Below are 23,684 nucleotides of genomic sequence, written 5' to 3' on the forward strand. Positions count from 1 at the left end.
GTAACTGCTCATTCTAAATCCACTAGGAAGCGCTGCAGCTGTGTATCTGGCCTCAGTAGCAATTCCTCATTCTAACTCCTCTAGATATTGCTACAGCTACTTTTCAGGCCCCTTCGGTAATTCCCACATTTAAGACCTCTAGACAGTGCTGCAGCTTCTTTTCTGGTCTCTGTTACAAGTTGCAATTCCTCAATCATAGTCTTCTAGACAAGCTGCTAGCTGGTTTTCTGGTTATAGTGGTAATTCTTCATTCTTAGTCCGCTAGAAAGTGCTGCAGCTGCTTCTCTGGTCTGGTCGGTAATTCCCATATTTTAAGTCCTCTAGGCAGTGCTCTAGCTGTGTCTCTGTTCCCTGTGGTAATTCCTTATTCTTAGTCCTCTAGGCAGGGCTGCTATCTGTGCCTCTGGTCTCGTTGGTAATTCCTCATTCTAAGTTGTCTAGACAGTGCTGCTAGCTGCTTCTCTGCTCTCATTAGCAATTCCTCATTCTAAGTCCTCTAGACAGTGCTACAGGTAATTTTCCGGCCCCTTCGGTAATTTGCACATTTAAGACCTCTAGACATTGCTGCAGCTGCTTCTCTGGTCCCAGTGGTAATTCCCACATGTAAGTCCTCCAGACAGTGCTGCTAGCTGCTTCTTGGTCCTGTTAGTAATTCGTCATTCTAAGTCCTCTCGACAGTGCTGCTAGCTGGTTTTCTGGTCATAGTGGTAATTCCTAATCCTCTAGGAAGTTCTGCAGCTGTGTCTCTGGTCACAGCGGTAATACCGCATCCTCAGTCCTCTAGGCAGTGCTGCTATCTGCGTCTCTGTTTCCGGCAGTAATTCAAAATCGTCTAGACAATGCTGCTGGCTGCTTCCCTGGTCCCAGTGGTAATTCCCACATTTAAGTCCTCTAGACAGTGCTGCTAGCTGCTTCTTGGTCCTGTCAGTAATTCCTCATTCTAAGTCCTAGAGACAGTGCTGCTCGCTGCTTCTCTGTTACGGTCGGTAATTACTCATTCTAAGCCCTCTAGACAATGCTGCTACCTGCTTCTCTGGTCATCAGTAATTCCTCAATCTTAGTCCTCTAGACAGTGCTGCTAGCTGCTTCTCTGGACCCCTCGGTAACTGCCCCATTCTAAATCCTCTAGGAAGTGCTGCAGTTGTGTCTCTGGTCACAGTGGTAATACCGCATCCTCAGTATTCTAGGCAGCGCTGCTATCTGCGTCTCTGTTCCCGGCAGTAATTCTAAATCGTCTAGACAATGCTGCTGGCTGCTTTCCTGGTCCCAGTGGTAATTCCCACATTTAAGTCCTCTAGACAATGCTGCTAGCTGCCTCTTGGTCCTGTCAGTAATTCCTCATTCTAAGTCCTCTAGACAGTGCTGCTAGCTGCTCCTCTGGTCCAGTCGGCAATTCCTCATTCTAAGCCCTCTAGACAGTGCTGGTACCTGCTTATCTGGCCATCAGTAATTCCTCATTCTAAGTCCTCTAGACAGTGCTCCTTCTATAGACCCAGGGTTAATTCCTCATTCTAAATCCTCTAGACAGTGCTCCTTCTATAGACCCAGGGTTAATTCCTTATTCTAAGTCCTCTAGGCAGCGCTGCTGCAGTATCTCTGTTCCCATTGGTAATTGCTCATTCTTAGTCCTCTAGACTCCAGTAGTAAAAACCATATAATTTACAAAGCCAGTAGCTCACAAATGTGAGACCGATTGCATTGCAAGTGTTTGCTTTATTATTATCCTCCTACCTACCCACATCCTCCTTTATCACGCCCATTCCCTAAGCTACTTTCCATCTGTCCCTCCTGCTGGAAGATGAAGTACTGGGTACAGACTGGAGCACTGGTAAAAGTGTGCTTCTGTCCGTACCCTGTACTTCATGCAATAGGTCTCGTACTTGCTAGAGTTTGAGCTATTGGCATTATAAATGACAATGCCTTTTATTAATGTGTTTTGAAAAGCTGCAAGCGGAGCGTAAGCACACACTTTGAACTTCTAGTCATTGCTTATGAGAAGCAAGGCTGGCAGTAACCGCGCCTCTTTTACTGCCAGCCTTGCTTCTCATAAGCAATGACTATAAGTACAAAGTGCATGTTTACGCACCGCTTGCAGGTTTTCAAAACATAAATAAAAGGCATTGTCATTTACAATGACAATAACTCAAACTCTTGTAAATGGGCGACCTATTGCATTGCAAATGCATGTTATGAACTAGTGCTCAGCGATGGATATCCTCCCACATCACTCTCCCCTTCGTGGCATATTGAAGGTCAACAGCATTTCAGAAGTCTGTAAATGGATACCGCCTCAACCCGAGGTGGTCAGGGTTTTTCTTTTTCAAACAGAACAAAACGCTACAAATAAAGTTAAACTCGGATTTTGTATTCAGAAACATGCAAACAACTACTGGAACCGCTGCATTCTCTTCTGTTGGCCACACGAGAGTGTAGAGATCAGCTTTATTTATTTATTTATTTATGAAGCTTGTAGAGCGCACAGCTACCTCCGAAGGAAGTGTCCCGGCGCTAAGATTACTGAATTGTCCCCAGGGAAAGAAAACAAAGACAGATCTCATACAGGGTTCTGACCCAACCAGGTCCTACTGCTTAGTGAACAACCAAGTCTTGAGTTTGCGGCGAAAAACAGGCTCAGATTCGCAGAACCTGAGGTCAAGAGGGAGGCTGTTCCAGAGCTTGGCGGCAGTGATGGTAAAAGATCTTCCGCCAGTCCGAGAGAGCTTAAATCTGGGCACTGTCAACAGGCGAAGGTTGTTAGATCTAAGATGTCTGGCTGAAACCGAGATTTTAAGACGCTTTTTCAGATATGACGGGCCAGTACCATGGATAGCCCGGAATGTCAAAGTCAAAATCTTGAAATCAATGCGTCGTGAAATAGGAAGCCAATGAAGTTCTTCTCGAAAGGCTCTGACTGAGGTGCGGGCAGGAATATTGCCAATGAGCCGGGCGGCTGCATTTTGCACAATTTGCAGGCGGTCAATAAGAAAAAGTGGGGCACCTGAGTAAAGACTGTTGGCGTAGTCCAAGTGGGAGGTAATGAGAGCATGGACCACAGTTTTACGTGCTGATTGAGGGAGAAAAGGGAGGATTTTCTTTATCATACGTAGTTTGGAAAAGCAAGCTCCGACCACTTTATTAACTTGAGCCTTACCAGACAGGGCATTATCAAAAGTGTAGCCCAAGTTACGAGCTGCCTGTACTGGCTTAGGGGGAGGGTTCAAGATAGTAGGCCACCATAGGATAGATGGGGGGGGGGATTTCTTGCTGAAGAAAAGGACCTCCGTTTTATCGGTGTTCAGGGCAAGATGATTGGTAGACATCCAGGAGCAGATGTTACCAAGGCAATTCCTAAAGTTAGAGAAAAGGGAGTCAGAATGGTCTCGAAAGGAAAAGATAAGCTGAGTATCATCAGCATACGAGACCACCCTGACACCCCAAGACTCAATTACCTTGGCTAGGGGGGCCACATAAGCGTTGAACAATAGAGGGCTTAAGGCGGAGCCCTGGGGTACTCCGCACAGAAGGGGTTTGTCCTCGGATTCAAAAGGGTGCATGGTAACCCTTTGGAAGCGACTGGTCAGGAAAGAAGTGATCCACTTGATCCAGAGTATCCTCCCTGTACCGCCAGCCACCGCCTGTAAAGCTCAGGGGAACACTGCTATTTCACCGGAAATGTATAATCCCCCCCCAAAAATGTTACTTTGAAAATAAACAATTCCGCTGGAATGTTAATCCATTAATTATTTTTGGGCATTTTTGAGAACAGTTTTTTTTTGTTACTCTTTAATCTGAAATGCTGAAATTTGAAGAAAGGGGTGAGGGATTAGATAATGGGATATGACTGTGGGTGGTGGTAGTTGTAGTGGGGGCTGCTGGGTGTGGGGGGATTTAACTGAATGTATAATTGATTAGGAACAAATTTAGGACACCACATAGCAAGCAATCCTCAACAAAGACAACCGGTCATGCATTTTTTTTTATAGCACATGCATGCGCACACACACACATCTAGGCAAACATATCCACTTAAACTACCGGATGTACATGCTCCTTTTAACAATGACCATCAGACATGAAGTCACCAGGCACAAAAAGACATACAAGTATCCATGCATTTATGCATCCGTGTGCACAGACCTAAAGGAACAGGAGCATGCAGATAAAAAAAACGAACATGCATCTGCATCACCTCATAAGATGTTATCCATGAATACAAATCACCTGCCCAACACGTGCACACACATACACACACACACACACACACACACATACATTCAGACCGCATACACACATGTACAAAATCAGACCGGGTTATGGTAATAGATGCTTAATTGAAACTGTTGAAATTCAGAGTTGACATCAGGTAAAATGTCTCTGGGAAGAGAAAATCACATCCGAATTGAAGAAAGGGTGCACAGCCAACAATCAACCGACCACTGGCCTCTAACTGTAAAAATCACTTATGCTGAGAGCTGAAAGAGTCCAGTCTCCCTGTTCATCCAATGCTCTAAGAGTTAAAAAAAAGTTCTGGTACTGTGAAAGGTTTACATAAATAGCACTGGGCGGTGCTATCTTGTCATAGAGGCTGTGCTGCTCGTCTTCCATTGGCTCGCTCACTCACCAGGGACTCTCTCCTCCACCCACAGAAATGACTGAATAACGGGTAACAAATCTGTGCAGGCCCGAAAGCTACTCTGTGATGTGCGGTCTATACAAACATCTCCTGGATATCACTGAATGGTGGGTGGTAGGTGTCAGCAGTCACTGTGGTTTGCATAATGAAGTGGTGCACATATGTGCGAGTGCACTGGCACAAAAGTGAGCATTTTCACAAAAAGCGCACTGCAAGAATGCAGACGGCAGAAGGTCGAAGAGCAGAGGCGAAGCTTCAGAGGAACAACAGAACTGTGCAGGACTTTTGTTTATTACACAAATGAATGACATAACTCCAAAAAGGGCTGCAATAAACAAGCACGGGAGCAGTTGTAATACAATAGCAATGAGAATGCTGGAATCTATAAAGTGACTAACAACCACAGGGGCTGTCCAAAACCCCAAACCGGGGACAGTCGATCAATACATCTAACAAAAGGTTCAGGGGGAGAGATCAATAAAAACTATACACAGTCCCACATATTCAATCAAAGAATGAAAATAAAATAAAAAAAAGAAAGAAACCGTGGTTAAAGAAGCCTTTTTAAACAGTATTACTGATATCAAAATTCTTATTTATTACATATAATACAAAAATAGTTCTAAAACAGATGGGAAACGGCCACTACAACGAGGCCGTTTCCACGAAAACCTTAACCACGCATGCATTACACCGCATGCGTGGTTACAACGAAAGCCTTTACCACGCATGCCTTTACTACGAGTTACGTAGTAAAGGCATGTGTGGTAAAGAGTACAATTAAAAAAGGGGGGTTTAGGGGGGGAATCCCCCCCACAAAAAAACCTAAAACTAACCTCAAGTCGAAATGGGCTGGCAATCGGCGTCGTATAAAAGGAAACGGAAAAAGAAACCGCTTCCTCTTTACGACGTATGACGTCACCACGGAAAAATACGTGGAGAAGGATTAGCGTGGAACTACCATTCCGTTGTAACGCATGCGTGGTAAAGGCATGCGTTACAACGGAGATCGTTGTAAGAACATACAACCAAAACAGATATGCTCAAGACAAGAGTGCTGGTGTACATAAAAGAAAAGATATATCACAAAACCAGACAAGTGGCAAAAAAAAACATTACATATGGGAATAAAGGAACAGCAGAAACATGAATATCGTGTCCTTAATTCAATGCGGGCCACAGAAAAGGGTCGACGGCGTTTCGAACGCTATATTTATTGTATGGTCATATTCAGTTCTCGAAATTTACTTGAGCAATATATCTTTGAATTAAAATTAGGTCTGACCAATCTTTACTTTATAGTCGTCCATAGATACTTTTGAAAAACAAAGATAGCGGGTAAAGACGCTACATCTAAATAACTTCTTGGTGTCAATGCAGTGGCTCCAATGCTTTAACCAACTGCTCGCCTCATTACTTGGCAGCTAGGAAAGTTCTTGGCAAAGAAATCGTTCTGCGACACTGATTGATTTCTTTGCCAAGAACATTCCTAGCTGCCAAGTACTGAGGCGAGCAATTGTTTAAAGCATTGGAGCCACTGCATTGACACCAAGAAGTTATTTAGATGTAGCGTCTATACCCGCTATCTTTGTTTTTCAAAAGTATCTATGGACGACCATAAAGTAAAGATTGGTCAGACCAAATTTTAATTCAAAGATATATTGCTCAAGCCAATTTCGAGTCCTGAAGATGACCGCACAATAAATATAGCGGTCGAAACGCCGTTGACGCTTTTCTGTTGTCCGAATTGAATTAAGGACACAATATTCATGTTTATGCTGTTCCTTTATTCCCATATGTAATGGTTTTGTTTGCCACTTGTCTGGTTTTGTGATATATGTTTTCTTTTATGTACACCAGCACTCTTGTCTTGAGCATATCTATTTTAGAACGTTTTTTGTATTATAAGTAATAAATATGGAATTTTGATATCAGTAATACTGTTTAAAAGGGCTTCTTTAACCATGGTTTCTTTCTTTTTTTCATTTTCTTTTCATTCTCTGATTGAATATGTGGGACTGTGTATAGTTTTTATTGATCTCTCCCCCTGAACCTTTTGTTAGAGGAATCTATATAGTAGCTGGTATAAACAAGAAGGCACAAAAGGTGATTTTGCAGATTTTTTGAAGAGGGAACATTTTATAATGCGCGTTACAGTTGGTGTTCTCCCGCCAAGACACTGAGGCTGTATGTTCGCCGATCACATGCAAACCTTCTGTTCCTACAGTGCAGTGAGTTTTGCGCTAATACTTAAAGCAGAACACCAACCCTAACTCAAGCTGGCCACTTGTTATTTATAGTGCCATCTAGAGGAAGGCGGTTATTAGTGCGTCACGTCTTCGCATTAGGCAATGAAAACAGAAAACAGGCCATTATGAAAGCGTTTCTGAAGAGAAAGCGTATCCCCTGCCTTCAAGAAAGTGAGCGGCGGAGATGGCAAATTTAGCAACAAATCGAATGTGTCGACTGAAACTATGTATTTCAAAGGCAGTCTTTATATTGTGTTGTGTTGCCGGCCACCAGCTTGCTATTACGCGCATGAGCGCGCGGGCTTGTGCGCTTTCTAGAAAGCTGGTCGCCGAGAAAGTAACACTTTTAAAAGCAGCTACTGCATGTCTCGGCCAGATTAGCGCATGCACTGGATCAGGCCGAGAACTAAAAACCATATCATTTACAAAGCCAGTAGCTCTAACATCACAAATGTGAGACCGATTGCATTACAAATGCTTGCTTTATTATTATCCACCTACCTGCCCACATCATCCTTTATCCACGCCCATTCCCTAAGCTACTTTCCATCTGTCCCTCCTGCTGGGAGATGAAGTACAGGGTACAGTCAGGAGAACTGGTAAAAGTGTGCTTCTATCCGTACCCTGTACTTCATCTCCCTTTTCCCATCTCTTTTTAAGGTGACTGCAGCAATGAGAATAAAGAGCTACTACAACCCTGAAGTATTTTCTGACCTCTCTTTTTCTAGTTTCTTTTGAACACATTTCCATTACCTTTCATTTTTGAAAGTTTAGATAACCTTTGTTTGTGTCTTTATTCTTTTATATCATTCGGATCCAAAGTTCGACCTAAGGCTTGTGATGTTTTTCCAGTTTTCTGGTAACACAAATCGCCTTTCTAAATTGCTTTCACCAATTTTATAACCACTGGTTTCCAACATCAGAAGGTCGAACCCTCGCTGAGATGTGATGTGATAAAAGGGCACATGCATCGCCTGGCTGGGATAGGACAGGAGGGCACATAGTACTTGAACTATTATCAGACTGAAGGACTAAGTCTGAAGTACCATGACAGGACAGGACAGTACACACACCTCCCGTATAGAAGGATTCACCCTGCCATGAGTCCTATCGAAATGTGCTGTTGTAGGATAAGGCACAAACTTCCAAAAATGAGACTTATTTGATGAATAAAGTAGTTCATACTCGGTTACACATATTACTAGCATAGATAATAAAAAACACAATACCCTACAGTACAAAGTCTATAATCAATGGGAGTACATTGCACGTACGGGGACCGAAGGACACATTGTCTGGCTTGAGAAAGACGGAAACACATTGCCTGATCTGGTAAAAGTAGACACTTATTGAATGGGACAGGCGGATGCATTTTGCCTGCCTTGGCTTTAAAGCTCACAAAAGGGGGCACATTTGCAAAGAAGTGATGCAATGCAGCGTTGTGTCAAAGAGAGGGAGAAGAACAGCACCATATCTACTAAGACTTGGAACAGTTTCTCTCTCCCCATCACTGGCGGTGTTTTGTCTGCTTTATGCCACTCATACACCCTCACACCACAGTGCTAGGACGTGTATGTGATGTTTAGCAAAGGTTTTGTACTTGCATGGTATCCTTCAAGTCCAAAATATTATGCGTGGACACAGTTAAATAGTTTTCCAAGTTTAAATGAGTGCAGTACGGTACAGCATACATGCTAAGTTGAAAAGGTTTGGTGAAAAGAAAACTTCTCTAGCATTATACCTGCCATGAGGAGGCAAATACCTGTCTATGTTTTTAGTAAATGAGGCTTTGCGATAAAAACAGTTGATGGTGGCATGATGACGCCCATGTAGCAACCATAAAACTCCTGCGAGATGCTAAGTAGATCACAGCTCTAATTTGCATGACTTTATGGTTACTTTCCAGTGCAAAAAGTGTTTGCTCTGGAAAATAAATCCCACTTTTTCCACTGGGTCACTTTTGTGATACAAAAATGGCACTAGGTATTAGTAAGTCTGGCCAAGATTTGATACTAAGTATGGATATTGAGGACACACACACTGCGTGGCCTGGATGTGACATTGTAGGCCATGCTCAATTTGCTCTGTGCTGTCTGGCTTGAGGATGCCCTGCTGGATTGCACTAACAGAGAATATGTTCCCCCTTGACCTCTAAAACTTTAACGGTATGTATCCAATACTTTAATTCTATTATTTTCATACATAAGGGCAAACAACAAGAAAGGTTTTTTTTATAACTTTATCATTTTATTATTTTTTTCTTTTTAGTTATATTTCTTAGTACAAAGATTATTTTTCCATTTATCGTTTTATCACATCAGTTAATATATTTTATCAAAAAGCACATAGTATAAAACACATCATTTTCTAATATCATCAGTAAAAAAACTATTTACTGCAGGGAAAACAATATACAAAACAATCAACACTCAAAAGTACATACATCCCTTACTTATCATACATACTGCATTCATTCTTGATTCTGCATCTGAGGGATCGCAGGTGGAAATGCAAATTAATACGCAAGGTCGACGCGTTTCGGCTTCCTGAGCAGTACGAGTGAGAACGTTTGGACCGGACAAAAGAGGAATTTAAAGCAGCTAAACTAATGTTTCTCTGAACCATGCAAGGAGGAGCTCTGCCTCATATCGCCTGTACGTTCTGCAGCTAGAGATCGGTTTTCAGGAGAGACGCGTCAGACCTATAGATAAGACATACATCGGTCTCAAAAATAACAACTCAGCGGTTATTCGCGTTCATAATCACGAAGAGAGTGACTTTATGCTCCAAGTCCCAGTTATTGTGACATTAAGTCCAACACCGGATCCATAAAAAACAAGCCTTTGCACCAACAATTAGAAGGAAGAAAAAAGATAATATCTGATAAAATAGGAAGCACTACTAAAATAAATCCTGAAGTCAATACTTGCAGCTTGACAGGAATCCTTTCCCAGAACAACAGATATTCAACTATGCAGGGGCCATAAAAATATTGTTTGTGTTTGAGTATTCTGCAAGACAGGTCCTGAGGAAGGCGGTCCACACTGCCGAAACGCGTCGACCTTGCGTATTAATTTGCATTTCCACCTGCGATCCCTCAGACGCAGAATCAAGAATGAATGCAGTATGTATGATAAGTAAGGGATGTATGTACTTGTGAGAGTGTTGATTGTTTTGTATATTGTTTTCCCTGCAGTAAATAGTTTTTTTACTGATGATATTAGAAAATGATGTGTTTTATACTATGTGCTTTTTGATAAAATATATTAACTGATGTGATAAAACGATAAATGGAAAAATAATCTTTGTACTAAGAAATATAACTAAAAAGAAAAAAATAATAAAATGATAAAGTTATAAAAAAAACCTTTCTTGTTGTTTGCCCTTATGTATGAAAATAATAGAATTAAAGTATTGGATACATACCGTTAAAGTTTTAGAGGTCAAGGGGGAACATATTCTCTGTTAGTGCTTTGCTTTTCCCCTCTTTCCCTGACCTTGAAGTAAGAAATAGAGGGGGTCCCATTCTTATGTTAATGCCCTGCTGGATTGATCAGAGCGGGCTGCATGCATGTCTCAGGCGTGCATTACCCTAAGGAAATACATAGAACTATTTAATATTTATGAGAAAGTTCATATGATAGCTTAACATCAAACACTTTAAAATAATGTTGAGTTTTATATTTAATGTTGCCAATATTCAGAGTACCCCCAACTTGATGGATAGAGCAGGCACCGCAATGTCTTCAAGTTGGATTATCCACTAAGAATTAAGGGACCGGTGTACTCTTTGTTACTAGAATGTTTGCGACCAATAAAGAGTTTTAAGAACTGATCTATGTACTAATAAGTTGGTTCTTAACATTTCCAAAATGCAGTGACCTCACCTTTGAATTGCATTGGAATCCAGTCCAAACAAGGCTTCAAGCCTATAGTATTGCTGAAGTTAGTAGAGAAGCTGGAGTCCATCAAAAGTTGGGGCCTTCACTTTAGTAATCTCATAACAAGATTGGAACTGATGTCAGCTTCATATTAGAAACAGGCATTGGAGTTGGATCCGGAGCAGATGCCACTGGAGTTTAAGCTAGAACTTTTGGAACCAAGAATGCCTCAGGTGCCTGATCCGGGGTGGGGCTGGGCAAGGGTCCAACAGGGTCAGTCGACGAGGAGGCCAGCTCTACCAGTGAAAGTTCAACTGCAGTTGTTCCATGGCCTCCCTAAAGGCCTCTATCTGCTTCGGGTTGACTGTGACTCCCGGAACTTGTGATGTATTGGGACCATCTGCAGAACAGGCCCGTAATTGGATGATGGGAGCAGAGTCAGCTCCTTTGAGAACTACATAGGCAACTTCTTCCCAGAGCGGGAATGATGGATGAGGACGAGTTCCCCTTGGACTAGACACTGTAGGCAGATATTGTGCGATTTGTGACCGACATTTGCTTCCTGCGGTAACAGCATAGTTTGAACCCTGTGACCCTCGGGGAAGATGCTATGTTATGTTATAAAGTTTTGTAAAGCGTGCAGCTACTTAGCAGAGTGCCCAAGCGCTAGGCAGTGGGAGGCAAACCAGGCAACAGGCTTAGCTGTTAAAGAGCCACGTTTTTAGTTTCCTCTGGAAGATATTCAGGCGGTGTACTAGGCGAAGGTCTAGTGGGAGTTCATTTCAATAGAGTGGTCCCAGGAGGAAAAGGATCTCCCATCTATTCTAATGTGATTGATGAGGGGCATTCTTGCAAGGTACTCTAAGGCAGAGCGAAGGGTGAATACTGGAATGTATGCGCTGGTCCTCTGACTGAGATATGACGTGCCTGTCTCGTCTAAGGCCTTGTGCGTTAAGACCATTGCCTTAAAGACTGCCCTCTTTTTTACCGGGAGCCAGTGAAGGGCCCTCATGTGGGATCTAGGTGGGAGTCTGAGTAGCAGTCTCGCCACCGGGTTCTGCACCACCCGCAGTCTCTTAAGAAGATAGACTGAGAGACCAAGAAACAGAGCTTTCCCAAAGTCGAGCCTTGACGTATTCAGGGCCTGCACAACCACTCTGCCAGCAGACTCAGATAGAAGAGATAGAAATGTTTTCAACATGTGAAGCATGTTGAAGCAGGACCCAACTAGGGCTTGAATCTGAGGTTGGAAGGAGAGGGAGCTGTCAATTTTGATCCTTACCTTCTTCACGCAGTTTTTAGGGGAACGAGGGTGCGGGCATATTGCGATGCCAGCAGGTTTCCACAAAATCGACAGGGACATCTCCGAAGGTCACGATCTCCTTTTTATCCAGGTAGCACCTTAGATGGTGCAAATCCAGCCAGTGAAACGACTTGGTGACACTTAGTGAGATCAACTTCCCATCTAAGTCCTTACCCTTCTCAAAAAAAAAAAAAAAGCTGTGTGTCATCTGCATAAGAGATGACTTTTGCTCCTAAGGACTCCACAAGAGTTGCTAAGGGCATCAGATATACATTGAACAGGGTGGGACTGAGAGCGGAGCCCTGCGGAACGCCCACAATCAGTGGTTTGGCATCTGAGGTGTGGTTTGGCAGCCATACTTCCTGAGTCCGTCTGTCCAGGAATGATGATAGCTAGTTTAAGGCCGAATGTCTGATCCAGATCACATAAAGGCGCTCAAGCAGCTTAAGGTGGGGCATGGTGTCAAAAGCTGCAGTAAGGTCCAGCAGTATAAGCATGGCTTTGCCCCCAGTGTCTAGAGAGCTCCGAATATGCTCCACCACTTCAAGAAGTGCGGTCTCCATTATAAAGTGGGGGTAGAAACCGGATTGGCTTGGGTATAGTATTTCTTTGTCTTCCAGGTAACTGGAAAGTTGGTAACTAACTCCCTTCTCCAGGATCTTAAAGAGAGCAGGAAGGAGGGAAATGGGCCTGAGTTTACTGCTTGCTTGGGGTCAGCTGCTGTTTTTTTAGCAGCAGGAGCATTTTAGCCTTTTTCCATGCTAGTGGGACCACACCTGTTGCCAGTGAGTTGTTAAATATGTAGTTCACCGTGGCGTTGATGGAAGGCACCCATCTTTAACACTTTGATTGAGCAGGGGTCAAGGGGTGAGCCAGATTGTAAGCTCTTTAGTGCAGAGAGAGACTTAGAGAGAGAGAGAGATGGGGAGAATCGGTCTTTACGGGTGGATATGTGAGAGGAAGTTCAGGGTTCCTATGCACTGCGTTGTTTTTGTAGGGAGTTTGTGCACTATTTTGTAAGCTCTATTGTATGGTCTTAATTTTTTCATGGAAGAAAGTATCTAGTTTGTCACACCAGTCTGCCATAGGGGTGCAAACTCTAGATGTGACAACGGGGCGAAGGAAGGAATCTACAATTTCAAGGATTTCCTTTGCTTTATTGTCAGTTTACTGAATCCTAGTATCATAGAAGCTCTTTTTAGCTAGGTGAAGCTTCCCCTGATACTTCTTCAGTCTCCTTGCTCTCTAGAGCTGTTTGCAATGTTTCTAGCATGCGCTGAGCTCGGCATTGAACCAAAGAGCCAAAAGGTATAATCTGGCCTGAGATTTCTTTTTAATGGGGTCTAGTGAGTTAACAGTCTCACAAACCCAGCTGTCTAAGTGGGCGGTATCCTCTTCCACACTGCAGGTCATGACTGGAATGTTCCAGCAGACTCCCCAACGAGCACAGACATCTACTGGCTGGGCCAGGCGGGCAGAAAAGAAGAACCCCTGCCAAGACTGGTTGGGGGTGAGTGACAGGCAGAAACCCATTGCGTCCAAATCCTGGAGCCCTTTGAGATTGAATGATGAGGATTCATACTTTTTTTTTTATACACTATTGCCGTCCCGCCTCCTCTACCTATGACACTGTCTTTCCTAAAACCTCTATAATTTGTGGGGGGGAACAGCCAATGCTAGTGTTGGGTTGGCTGAGGCCGAAAGCCAGGTTTCTGTGAGAATGAGTACATCCAAGTCTTCATCAGTTAGCAAATAAATCAAATACTGGCTGCTCATGTTTTCTGTAGGGATCTGGTGTACGGTAAGGCAGCCCTAAACTGTTTCTGCGCTTTTCCAAAATGATCTGGGCTACGAGAGGTCCTGCAGGAGGATGGCACACTAAGAGTCCAGGCACGGCTAGGACAGATGAAATCTTCACATAAAGCGCCAGGAGACCCGAGGGCACAACATTTCCTAGAAGAAATTTTCGCTAGTGCCCCATATGCATAACTATTTTGTGGCTTGTGAAACACTGACCAAAGTTGGAAGGGTAGCCCTGGATGCATGTCAAAAAGATGCAGCCAGGAAGGAACTGATGTAAGGGTGGCGCCTATATATGAGACGTTGTCATCATTTCTGGAGATTGTGTGAGGATGCCACGGAGTCTGATGGCGGCACCTATCGGCATGTGGGGGAAATTGCTCTGAAAAGATTCAGATCCAGTCTGGCTCCTGGTAGAATTCAAAAGGGGAGGAATCTCCGGTTAGAAAAGCATCCGTCTAAAATAATTCTGAATGTCAGCACCTGAACTCAGATTGCCCTGTCAGTGTCTAGCTATACAAATTTAGCTGAAGTCCCTCACTGCACATCCACAATTACTTACAGTCATTATGGAATACACCCAGAGGACATTCCTGAGATTATGTCCAGCTTATTGGGCCTTTTCAATATGGCCTACCTTTTAATGGCGCCGTTTGAATAGTACGTTATTCAATGTTCAGTTCTACCCAATGTCCGCAAGTTGTATCTAAGAAATGAACACATACTTCAGGTAAATCTTTACCACAACCTCCATGTTCTGCTGGTTGGTTATTTCAACCTCTGACCCCAACATTACGTCTGTTCTACTGTGACTTTGTGTTAGTTTTTTTCACAATTATGTCATCCACAATTAGACCTCAGAAATGATCAAGGATGAGAGTAGACGCAGAGCAGCATGAGGTCTCACAGCATCATTTCCTGAGCTCTGAACCTTCAGTGCATAACATGGAGTTGGGGACTCAGGTGGTCCACAGGTAACTGTTACAGAAACTAAAATGGAGGTGAGGATCTCCCCTGTGGACCTCCTAGCAGTTAGAGGATCCGTGATGGCAGGCTGGAGCGAGCTGTACACCTTTGCTGCTTGGATACCTTTGCAGTATCGCATGTGTTATATCATTGCCTCCACTAAGTCAACCTAGCCATGATATCACAAGGAACATATAGATAAATAGATGTGGACCTAGGAATTGGAAATATATACTTGCTGTGACTAAACAGTGGTAGGCGATTTACTGGATGCAATATTGATAAACTCAATATGGTGTCTGGAAACCTCCCTCGTGAGTCTAAAGCAGGAGGCAGCCATGTCCTCTCGCTTCTCCACCCCCACCCAACGTGATCCACTGTCTATCCGCACCAGTCTCTTTCAGTCCACAGCTAGCAGTGATAAATAGGGCTAATCGGGTGCACTTCCTCCGCCTCCAGCGTTGCCCAGTTGAACCTGAAATCAGATGTTAAGTCTCAGAGTTTCTCCACAAAGGTGGTTCCCCGGCTTCCATTGTCTTTCCAGCCAAACACACCCCTCTAGTTTATGCTTTCATCAGTCGTTATCATGGCCTATTGTGCCATCAGGACGGTTCTGGAGAAAGCCGTAGAGGGTCAAATCCATGGTGTTCAGGCCTGGGTGTGGATCATTTTGCTATTAAGAGTTGTAGGGGAAACTTCTCTAAGGTCTGAGGTTTCTTTCGTCTTGCCACCACTCCTCATAGCTCTAGGTCTCACCATCCACTTTTCTGGTGTCTAAGCTCCATACTGATGTGGGCAGCAACCTCACGGAGTGGTAGATGCATGCGGATGGGTACCGCACTGTGCAAATTGTTGGACCAAGCTTGGCTGCAAGCTTCAGCATGGAACGTTCAAATGGCAAGGCCAAGCATCCTCCTCTGCACCACACAAGTGACCCACTGGCACCTACTGGAGAGTGAAGCTTCTCTAGGTTATGAACAAAGGAGACTTCAGGATATGCAAAGCAAAAAGACAAGAAATAAACAATTAAAAAGCCTGATTAATGCTAAAAAAACAATAAGCTTAAAGATGTAAAATCAGAGGGTTCCCCACGAATGCACTTACCTTTAATGACACTTCTGGATTTTCCATATTTGACCCCACTGACGCCGATTGGTCATTTCTCCCCTTTACTTGATCTTGATAGTGCTTGAGGCCTGTATGCTAGTCCTATTACTAGAGTATACATTGCATTGGTGCCGTTTTCTGTGGAACCCATTCTGAGTATGTTAAGCCCTTCCAAGGTTAGACAATGCTCATCATTATCAATGGTTTGGCACAGCCCGCGTCTGTCACGCAATGCCACGTGCTCTCGCCTGCGCCCTGCTCTGGGGTGGTCGTCACTTGCCATCGCAGCACCTGTGCCAAATCGGATAGTCCTGTGCTTCTGTTCGCCCTAGTGATGTGCGCCTCAATGAACTCTCATCCACAAACGTTCTCCTTGTATACTATGACACATGTTTTGTGTATCCGAGTGCCCATGTAATTTCTGTTATTTGGCCCTTGCTGATGTATTAGCAATGTGACATTTCTTCTGCTTTATATTAAAGCAAAGACACCTGGAATAAAACCATGCCTACCACCCCTCGAGGATGAGACAAGCTTGCATCCATTAGTATCTATGCTGCAAGTGTGTGTGCGCGTGTGCGTGTGTACCCGCGTACGCGCACTACTGCAGCTGCGAAATGTGTTGCGTGATTAGAAGCGTGGTAAACATCTTTTGACTTTAACAAAACTTTTGTCGTGTTTTTCTCATTTCTGCAAATATCAGTGGCCAAACGTAATAACATTAACAACCTTGAAACGTTGTGATATGTCACGTAACAGCTGAACACAACACACTGTAAAAGAAAATGCAAAAATTACATCTTTAATGTTAGCGATTATTTTTAGTTTCTAAAGTGCTGGTATTCAGAATACATGAAACCTTGTAGAAACATTGGACGCAAAAAGTGAGATCTTTTAGGGTAAGATTGGAAACCGTTAGAATTCCCTACTGTCTTTAACGAGGAGGCTGCTTGCTGCACGCGACGTGCGGCGGTTGTTTGCTTTAACTACCGTGAGAGCCACGGGGCAGTGAAACCCAACCGCACTTCCGGTCCCAGGCACTGGCAGCTGTCCATTGACCTCCCGAGCAGCGCACCAGCCGCCCCCATGCCACGGCCACCAGGGTAATGGTATCTCCCAGGGGAGACGGAGGGCAGGCCCCTGCGCGCGCTGTAGGCTTCTACTAAAGCACCTGCACACTAAGCTCCGTGACAGCCCACTACATCCCCAGGGCAGCTCAGCCCATCACTGGTCCACCCATCGCCCAATCACGCCTACACATTAACCCCTAAAGCTGGCGAGCCCAAACTCAAGAGTAAGGCCCTTCACTCCCAGAACGAACCACTGACTTGCACCATCTCAGAGCCCTGCACATTATCCTTCAGGTGGGCTCCGCCCCCTCCTGGGGAATCTGGACCTCTCGAGGACACGCACCCTCTCCATAGCGAAGACCAACAAAACTACGTGTTCCAATCTAGGCGCGAGGCCTGCTCCCCGGGGGCAGCCCAATCCCTCTTCAACTAACTATTAACCGGGACACCTACAGTCACATGCTTCACAATAGGGGCCCTGCACCACCAGAACTGGAGTAGTGTGTGAGTAGCATGCATGCCCCCAGGTGAGGAACATGCGGCATGCTAGAATCAAGGACATGGAACCTGGGTGTGTACGTTGTAGTCAACCCTAGTGCATGCCAGGGGTCCCTTGGTGTGCAGCAGGTGCACCTCACACGACCCTTCCTTCTTTAGTTTTTGTGATGACCATGCAGGCTCCCTCCAGCATGGCTGGCCCTGGACTGAGATCCCCCTGCAGTGCTCTGGGCTGTGCGGCACCGAGGGATGCACCTGCATTACATCTACACGGCACCAGCCCAGCAGTGTCCTCCAAGAGCAGTCCCTGTTCCTTAGTGACAGCCCCTCAGCGGTGCCGGTGTGATCATCGTGGACCCTTGCAGGTTAGCGGCAATAGTAGGCGCACCACCATGTGATGCACAGGTACAGCCGGGAGGAGCTTAGAAGAATCCGCTCAGGGCCAGGCCTGGCTAGCCACAGCAGACCCCCCTGCTTGTCCCCTGGAAGGGCTGGCCGTTGTGCTGGCTCTGAAGAGCGGGGCTGGTTAGCAGGTGACGCCCTGGACGGGGTCGGGCGTGTGCTCCTTTGTCCTGTGTCCATTGTGCTCTGGGATGGCCTGGAAGGTGAAGATGCTACCTATCTGCCCTGCCCTGTGGCCCGCCAGGTGTGGGCTGTGCATGGCGCCGGTGTTTCTCCAGGGGTTCTGGAGAGGCGCCGTGTCTGCTCTGGGATGGGTGACTCTGCTCAGGTAGCTTGGACTAGGTCCGGGGCCCGCGCTCGTCCTTTGGCTCCCGTTCCTCAGGGTGCTGCAGTCCTCCAGCGAGTCTCTGTGGGAGCGCTCCCAGGAGCCCCGGTGCCAGAGGTGGCCTGGCACGGATCCAGCCCACCTCTGCCGCCGGCACTGGCACCTCAGGATGCGGATGAAGGCTCTCTTGAACTCCTTGCTGGAGCAGGGGTAAATGATGGGGTTCAGGCAGCTGTTGAAGTATCCCAGCCAGAAGATGACCTTGAATAGCGTTTCTGGTGGCTTCAGCAACGAGGATATTGACCCTGAGGAGAAAACAAGAAGCATTAGACAGCATAAAGGAATCCATATACCTGTGTGGATAAAGAGGAACATCTGGGGTGCCATAAGTACAACAAACACAACCCTACTTATTTTACCATCTTCGTCTACTCATTTCATGCTCATCTTCAAATTATAAACTTTCATGGAGTAATTCTTTTCATTCTCATCCTTTTACACGTATTCGTTTTCTACTTCCTGACCCATCTAAATTTTGTTTTGAAAAACAACTCTTAAATGTATGTCTATGAGTGAACATTCGGCAAAAGGCAAGCTCCCTCCGGTATTATAGAGAGCGGTGTAGTTGAGGGATAGGTCTGCTGTGATTATCGAAACCTTAAAGACTTAAGTAACCTGCGGAATAGCTCTGCTATTACAGCTACAGCCGGCGGTGATACCCAGGAGGAGCGGATCCGCACTAGGACCAATATTAACAATTTTTTTGCACAACGCAGCAAGGCACCTTGCTACACTTCATGAAAGGGAAAAGGCGGGAATGCGCTGTTTTTAAATTATACAGCACATTCCTGTCCTTTCCTAGCCCTGATTTACTTTTGGCTGCCTGGCACCAATGCCGGCACCCTTGCGTCATGCTGCAAGGGTGTCTGCATTGTAGGCAGGATTGCTTTTGTGCAGGAAGGCAGCACACATAGAAAGACTGGCAAGCCTTTGTAATGCAATAGGTCTCGCATTAATTAAGTTTGAGCTATTGGCATTGCTAAATTTTGCAACACCAATTGCAATAAAAGTCTATAAATTGTAGGCCCAAAAATGTATTTTTTATTTTTGTAGCAATGGTGGCATGTTGCGCTTTAGATGAATATGTTTAAAAGTAAAATGTGCCACACTGCGATTGCTACAATAGTTAATTGTGGATGCGTTAACAATTGATGTGTGCACTGATGGCTGGTGGTGTGTGTGCCTGTAGAAATTGTGCACTGATGGCTGGTGGTGTGTGTGCCTGGTGGAAGTGTGCACTGCCGGCTGGTGGTGTGTGTGCCTGGTGGAAGCGTGCACGGACGGCTGGTGGTGTGTGTGCCTGGTGAAAGTGTGCACAGACGGCTGGTGGTGTGTGTGTGTGAGCCTGGTGAAAGCGTGCACTGATGGCTGGTGGTGTGTATGTGCCTGGTGAAAGTGTGCACTGATGGCTGGTGGTGTTTGTGCCCGGTGAAAGTGTGCACTGACGACTGATGGTGTCTGTGCCTGGTGAAAGTGTGCACTAACAGTGTGGTTGTGTGTGTGCGGTTGTGTGTGTGTGGATGTGTGTGTGTGTGTGTGCGGTTGTGTGTGTGTGTGTTGTGTGTGTGGTTGTGTGTATGGTTGTGGTTGTGTGTGTGTGGTTGTGTGTGGTTGTGTGGTGTGTATGTGGTTGTGTGTGTGGTTGTGTGTGTAGTTGTGTGTGTGTGGTTGTGTTTGTGGTTGTGTGGTTGTGTGTGTGGTTGTGTGTGTGTGTGGTTGTGTATGTTGTTGTGTGTGTGGTTGTGGGTGTTTGGTTGTGGTTGTGTGTGTGGTTGTGTGTGGTTGTGTATTTGGTTGTGTGTGTTGTGTGTGTGGTTGTGTGTGTGGTTGTGGTTGTGTGTGCTTCTGTGTGGTTGTGTGTGTGGTTGTGTGTGTGTGTGTGGTTGTATATGTGGTTGTGTGTATGTTTGTGGTTGTGTGTGTGTGTGGTTGTGTGTGGTTGTGTGTGTGGTTGGTTGTGGTTGGTTGTGTGTGGTTGTGGTTGTGTGTGGGTGTGTATGTGTGGTTGTGTTTGTGGTTGTGTGTATGGTTGTGTATGTGGTTGGTTGTGTGTGGTTGTGTGTGTGGTTGTGTGTGTGTGGTTGGGTGTGTGTGTGTGGTTGGGTGTGTGGTTGTGTGTGTGGTTGTGTGTGGTTCTGTGTATGGTTGTGGTTGTGTGTGTTTTAGGGAGTCCTCCCCCAAAGAAACACTTGAAAATATGACACATTTGCATATTAGAACAAATGTGGTAAAAGTCCCTAAACGTCACATGCTGTTAAAAACCACAGCAAAGTATAAAGAAAAACAGATAACTCATTCTCACCTTCCCTTTGCTTCCATTTCCCATCAAAATATTAACGATTATGCAAAGCTCATTAGTCCTGGCATTAGATGCAGAGCTATACCTAAGGTTTGACATCAGAACTATTCCCTTCGTTATATGAAACTTACAAACCTAGGCATCCATCCATCCATGTGTTATACGATTGGATGCTTGAAGTATGGGAAAGTATGGGAAAGGTGCGGTCATTTGTGATGTGCACAAAAGCGGCTTCGTGAAAAAGAATTTGCCCTAAATCACACAATGCGGAAGCAGAGACGCCGTGATTAAGCTCGGATCTTTTATTTTCATGCTGCAGTTCAACTTGCCCAAAATCACAAAGTGCAGAAGCAGAGACGCTGTGGTTAAGCTTGGATTGTGGAGGAGGTAAGGGAAGGGGAAGTGAGGAGAGGGAGAAAGCAAAGGGGAGGCGCGGAATAGGGAGATCACGAGCGAAGGAAGGGGGTGAAGGTTGGCGAGCTGTGGCACGGCGAGGAGGGATGCTGAGAGGTGGTGACCCAACAAATTAACACGGAGAGGCGAGGCAAGCAGAGTCTTGAGGCAGGCGCCTGCTCCGGCCCGAGTCTCCGGCATGTAAATGCAGCTCACTGAGAAGATCAAAGCGGCCAAAAGGGAAGAAAAGAGGGGTGAATGCAAGCCGAGGTGACAATAAGCACAAGTGGCCGAAAGGGGAGAAAAGAGGGGTGAATGCAAGCCGAGGTGACAATAAGCACAGCGAGACGCTCTGTGGAGGGGGAGGGGCGAGCAAGACAGAGGCGGAGCGAGCCGCCGGGATTCAACCCGAGGACCGCACTGACGCTGAAGAACTCGGAGCAGGACTGAAGAGGGCATTAGCCAAACTATAGAACCTTGATCCTGAAAAACTGTATTGAAATTTTGGACATTGACACTATTTGGATTTTTAAATACTCTACGTCAGAAAAGTAAAACTAGCCTTGAGAAAGCCCCGGCGCAAATCGGCATGAGGGGGCGAAACACGTGTCGGCTGTCCATGTTCTATGCAAAACAATAAAGTTACCTTTCTGCAACGAAAAACAGCTCTGTCCTTTGTACTACAACTCCTAGGAACGGATATTAATTCTGAAAAACTCTTGAGATCTTCTTTGGAGTACACACTCATTTTTCCCTAAAACTTGCGGAGCGAGCCAGCGATGCGGAGGAAGAGGTAATGAAAACCAGGCCTGTACCCCCCCCCGCTCCCCCCCCACCCACCCACTCCCTTTGTCTTCCCTGCCTTTCTCGTGTTGACATATTTTCCATTCTTGGGACTCCCTGGATCCTGCACGGAGAGGGTTTATGTGCAGGCGCAGAGCTGCTAATACCGGAGCTTGCACAATCCTGAATATTTGAGGGAAGAAAAACAGCAACACATTTGTGAAGGGGGCGAAGACGGTGTATGAAGGAGAACGAGGCGGAAGGGGCAGAAATAATGAGAAAGAGAGAGCGGCAAAGAGAGAGAAAAAAAAACAAGAACGAAAAACGAGCTAGATCAGGTGTGCTCGAAGTGTTAGTTGCCAAACAATATTTGTTTTGGACATGCAAAATTGCTGCCTCCCTGATAAGGGCCAGCAAATCGTGAAAGGGAAACAGCAATGAGAAGGGAGGTCAAGATGCAAAAGAAGAAGGGTGGTGGAGGGGGGAGTGGATTGAGGAGCTTGGTGGACAAAGGATCGCGAAGAAAAGAAAGCAAGCATGTAATTTACGGTGACAAAGCATGCACACGTCGTCATCAGTGCAAGGAATGAAAGCGGGCCAAGGCCAAAAGTCCACTGGGTGCACGTGTCCTACCCGGAAACGACTGGGGGATAGGTGGGGAATGGCATGGTAACCTGAAAAAAAGGTGGGTGTGAGCCATGTGAAGGGGTCTGCGGTGAGCGCGAGACCTGAAAAGGCAGAAGTGGGGAAGGAGAGCCTGCAGTAAGGGTGTGCACGAAAGTGAAATGTGCACAAATGGGCCCATGCTGTGGGCGACCAAAGCAGAAGCGGCTGGCAGGATAAGCGGGTCAAGGATGAGAGTCCACTGGGTGCACGTGTGCTACCCGGAAACGACTGGGGGATAGGTGGGGAATGGCATGGTAACCTGAAAAAACAGGTGGGTGGGAGCCATGTGAAGGGGTCTCCGGTGAGTGCTAGACCAGAAAAGGCAGAAGTGGGGAAGGAGAGGCTACGGGTAAGGGTGTGCACGAAAGTGAAATGTGCACAAATGGGGCCATGCGGTGGGTGACCAAAGCAGAAGCGACTGGTGGGATGGTGGTGCCGGAATAAGCTGTGCACATGTCAGGCCATGCGTCGAGTAACTAAAAGAGATGCGGCTGATGGGATAGTAGAGTTGAGAGCAAAAGTGCCGAAGGGGCGCCTGTGTATATGCTGCTAATAATTTAAAAATGGTGCTAAAGTGGTGAGGGTGAGATAAGCCTGTGCCGGTCGCTGGGAGACAAATGAAAAACACAGCGTGGGGGCATGGCAATCAGCGAGAGTCCAATAGTAAAGTAAAAGCTGGGAGGGAGAGAAAAAGTATAAACCAAAATTAAACCCAGTACGAATTCAAGATTGAGAAGGTGAAACCAGTGAAATAAAGTTGGTGCATGAGATCTGGTCGGTAGAGTGATAGGAGGGGGAAAAGCTCATACCTGAGGTGCGAACGTGTATGTCAGTCCTGCTCGAATCCGAGTAATGCCAAAAGCTGCCGTCTAAATGTAGGAGTGTACACTACTACAAATAATCGGTGCCGTTCAACAGTCACGGCACAATAATAAATAAAACAAACATTTGGGCGAGGATGCGACCGAACCAGCGGTCGAGCTCGGGAAACGGGTTTGCATTGCGTGGCGGCAGCCTTTGAAGTCTGATTGGGGGGGAGCGGCAGCCTTTGAAGTCTGATGCGAGGCACAGACAAATGGTGGTGTGTCACGTGGCTGGTTTGTGCACGTGCCTGTCTCACATGAACTGTGTCTAATCCGCCGTTTTGGTAGCGTTTTCGTACTGCTTACTAGAATCTCGACAAACAAGAATTACTAAAGCAATGCTTTAGGTCGGGACCTAACAAGCATTGCTAAAGCAATGCTTTAGG

At 45.7% G+C, this 23,684-nt stretch overlaps 1 protein-coding gene across 1 annotated transcript in view; it reads right to left on the reverse strand.

Moving 5' to 3' along the window:
* Positions 1-16,726: 16,726 nt before the first annotated feature.
* Positions 16,727-23,684, reverse strand: part of ADRA1B (adrenoceptor alpha 1B) — a 204,603-nt gene continuing 197,645 nt past the window's right edge. Inside the window, exon 2 of the mRNA XM_086931209.1 lies at positions 16,727-18,539. Coding sequence (XP_086787335.1) covers positions 18,034-18,539 — 506 coding nt within the window. The 3' untranslated portion in view covers positions 16,727-18,033. The remainder of the gene's footprint in view (positions 18,540-23,684) is intronic.

This window comes from Lissotriton vulgaris, chromosome 7 (genome assembly GCF_964263255.1).
Source record: "Lissotriton vulgaris chromosome 7, aLisVul1.2, whole genome shotgun sequence".
Lineage (NCBI taxonomy): Eukaryota > Metazoa > Chordata > Amphibia > Caudata > Salamandridae > Lissotriton > Lissotriton vulgaris.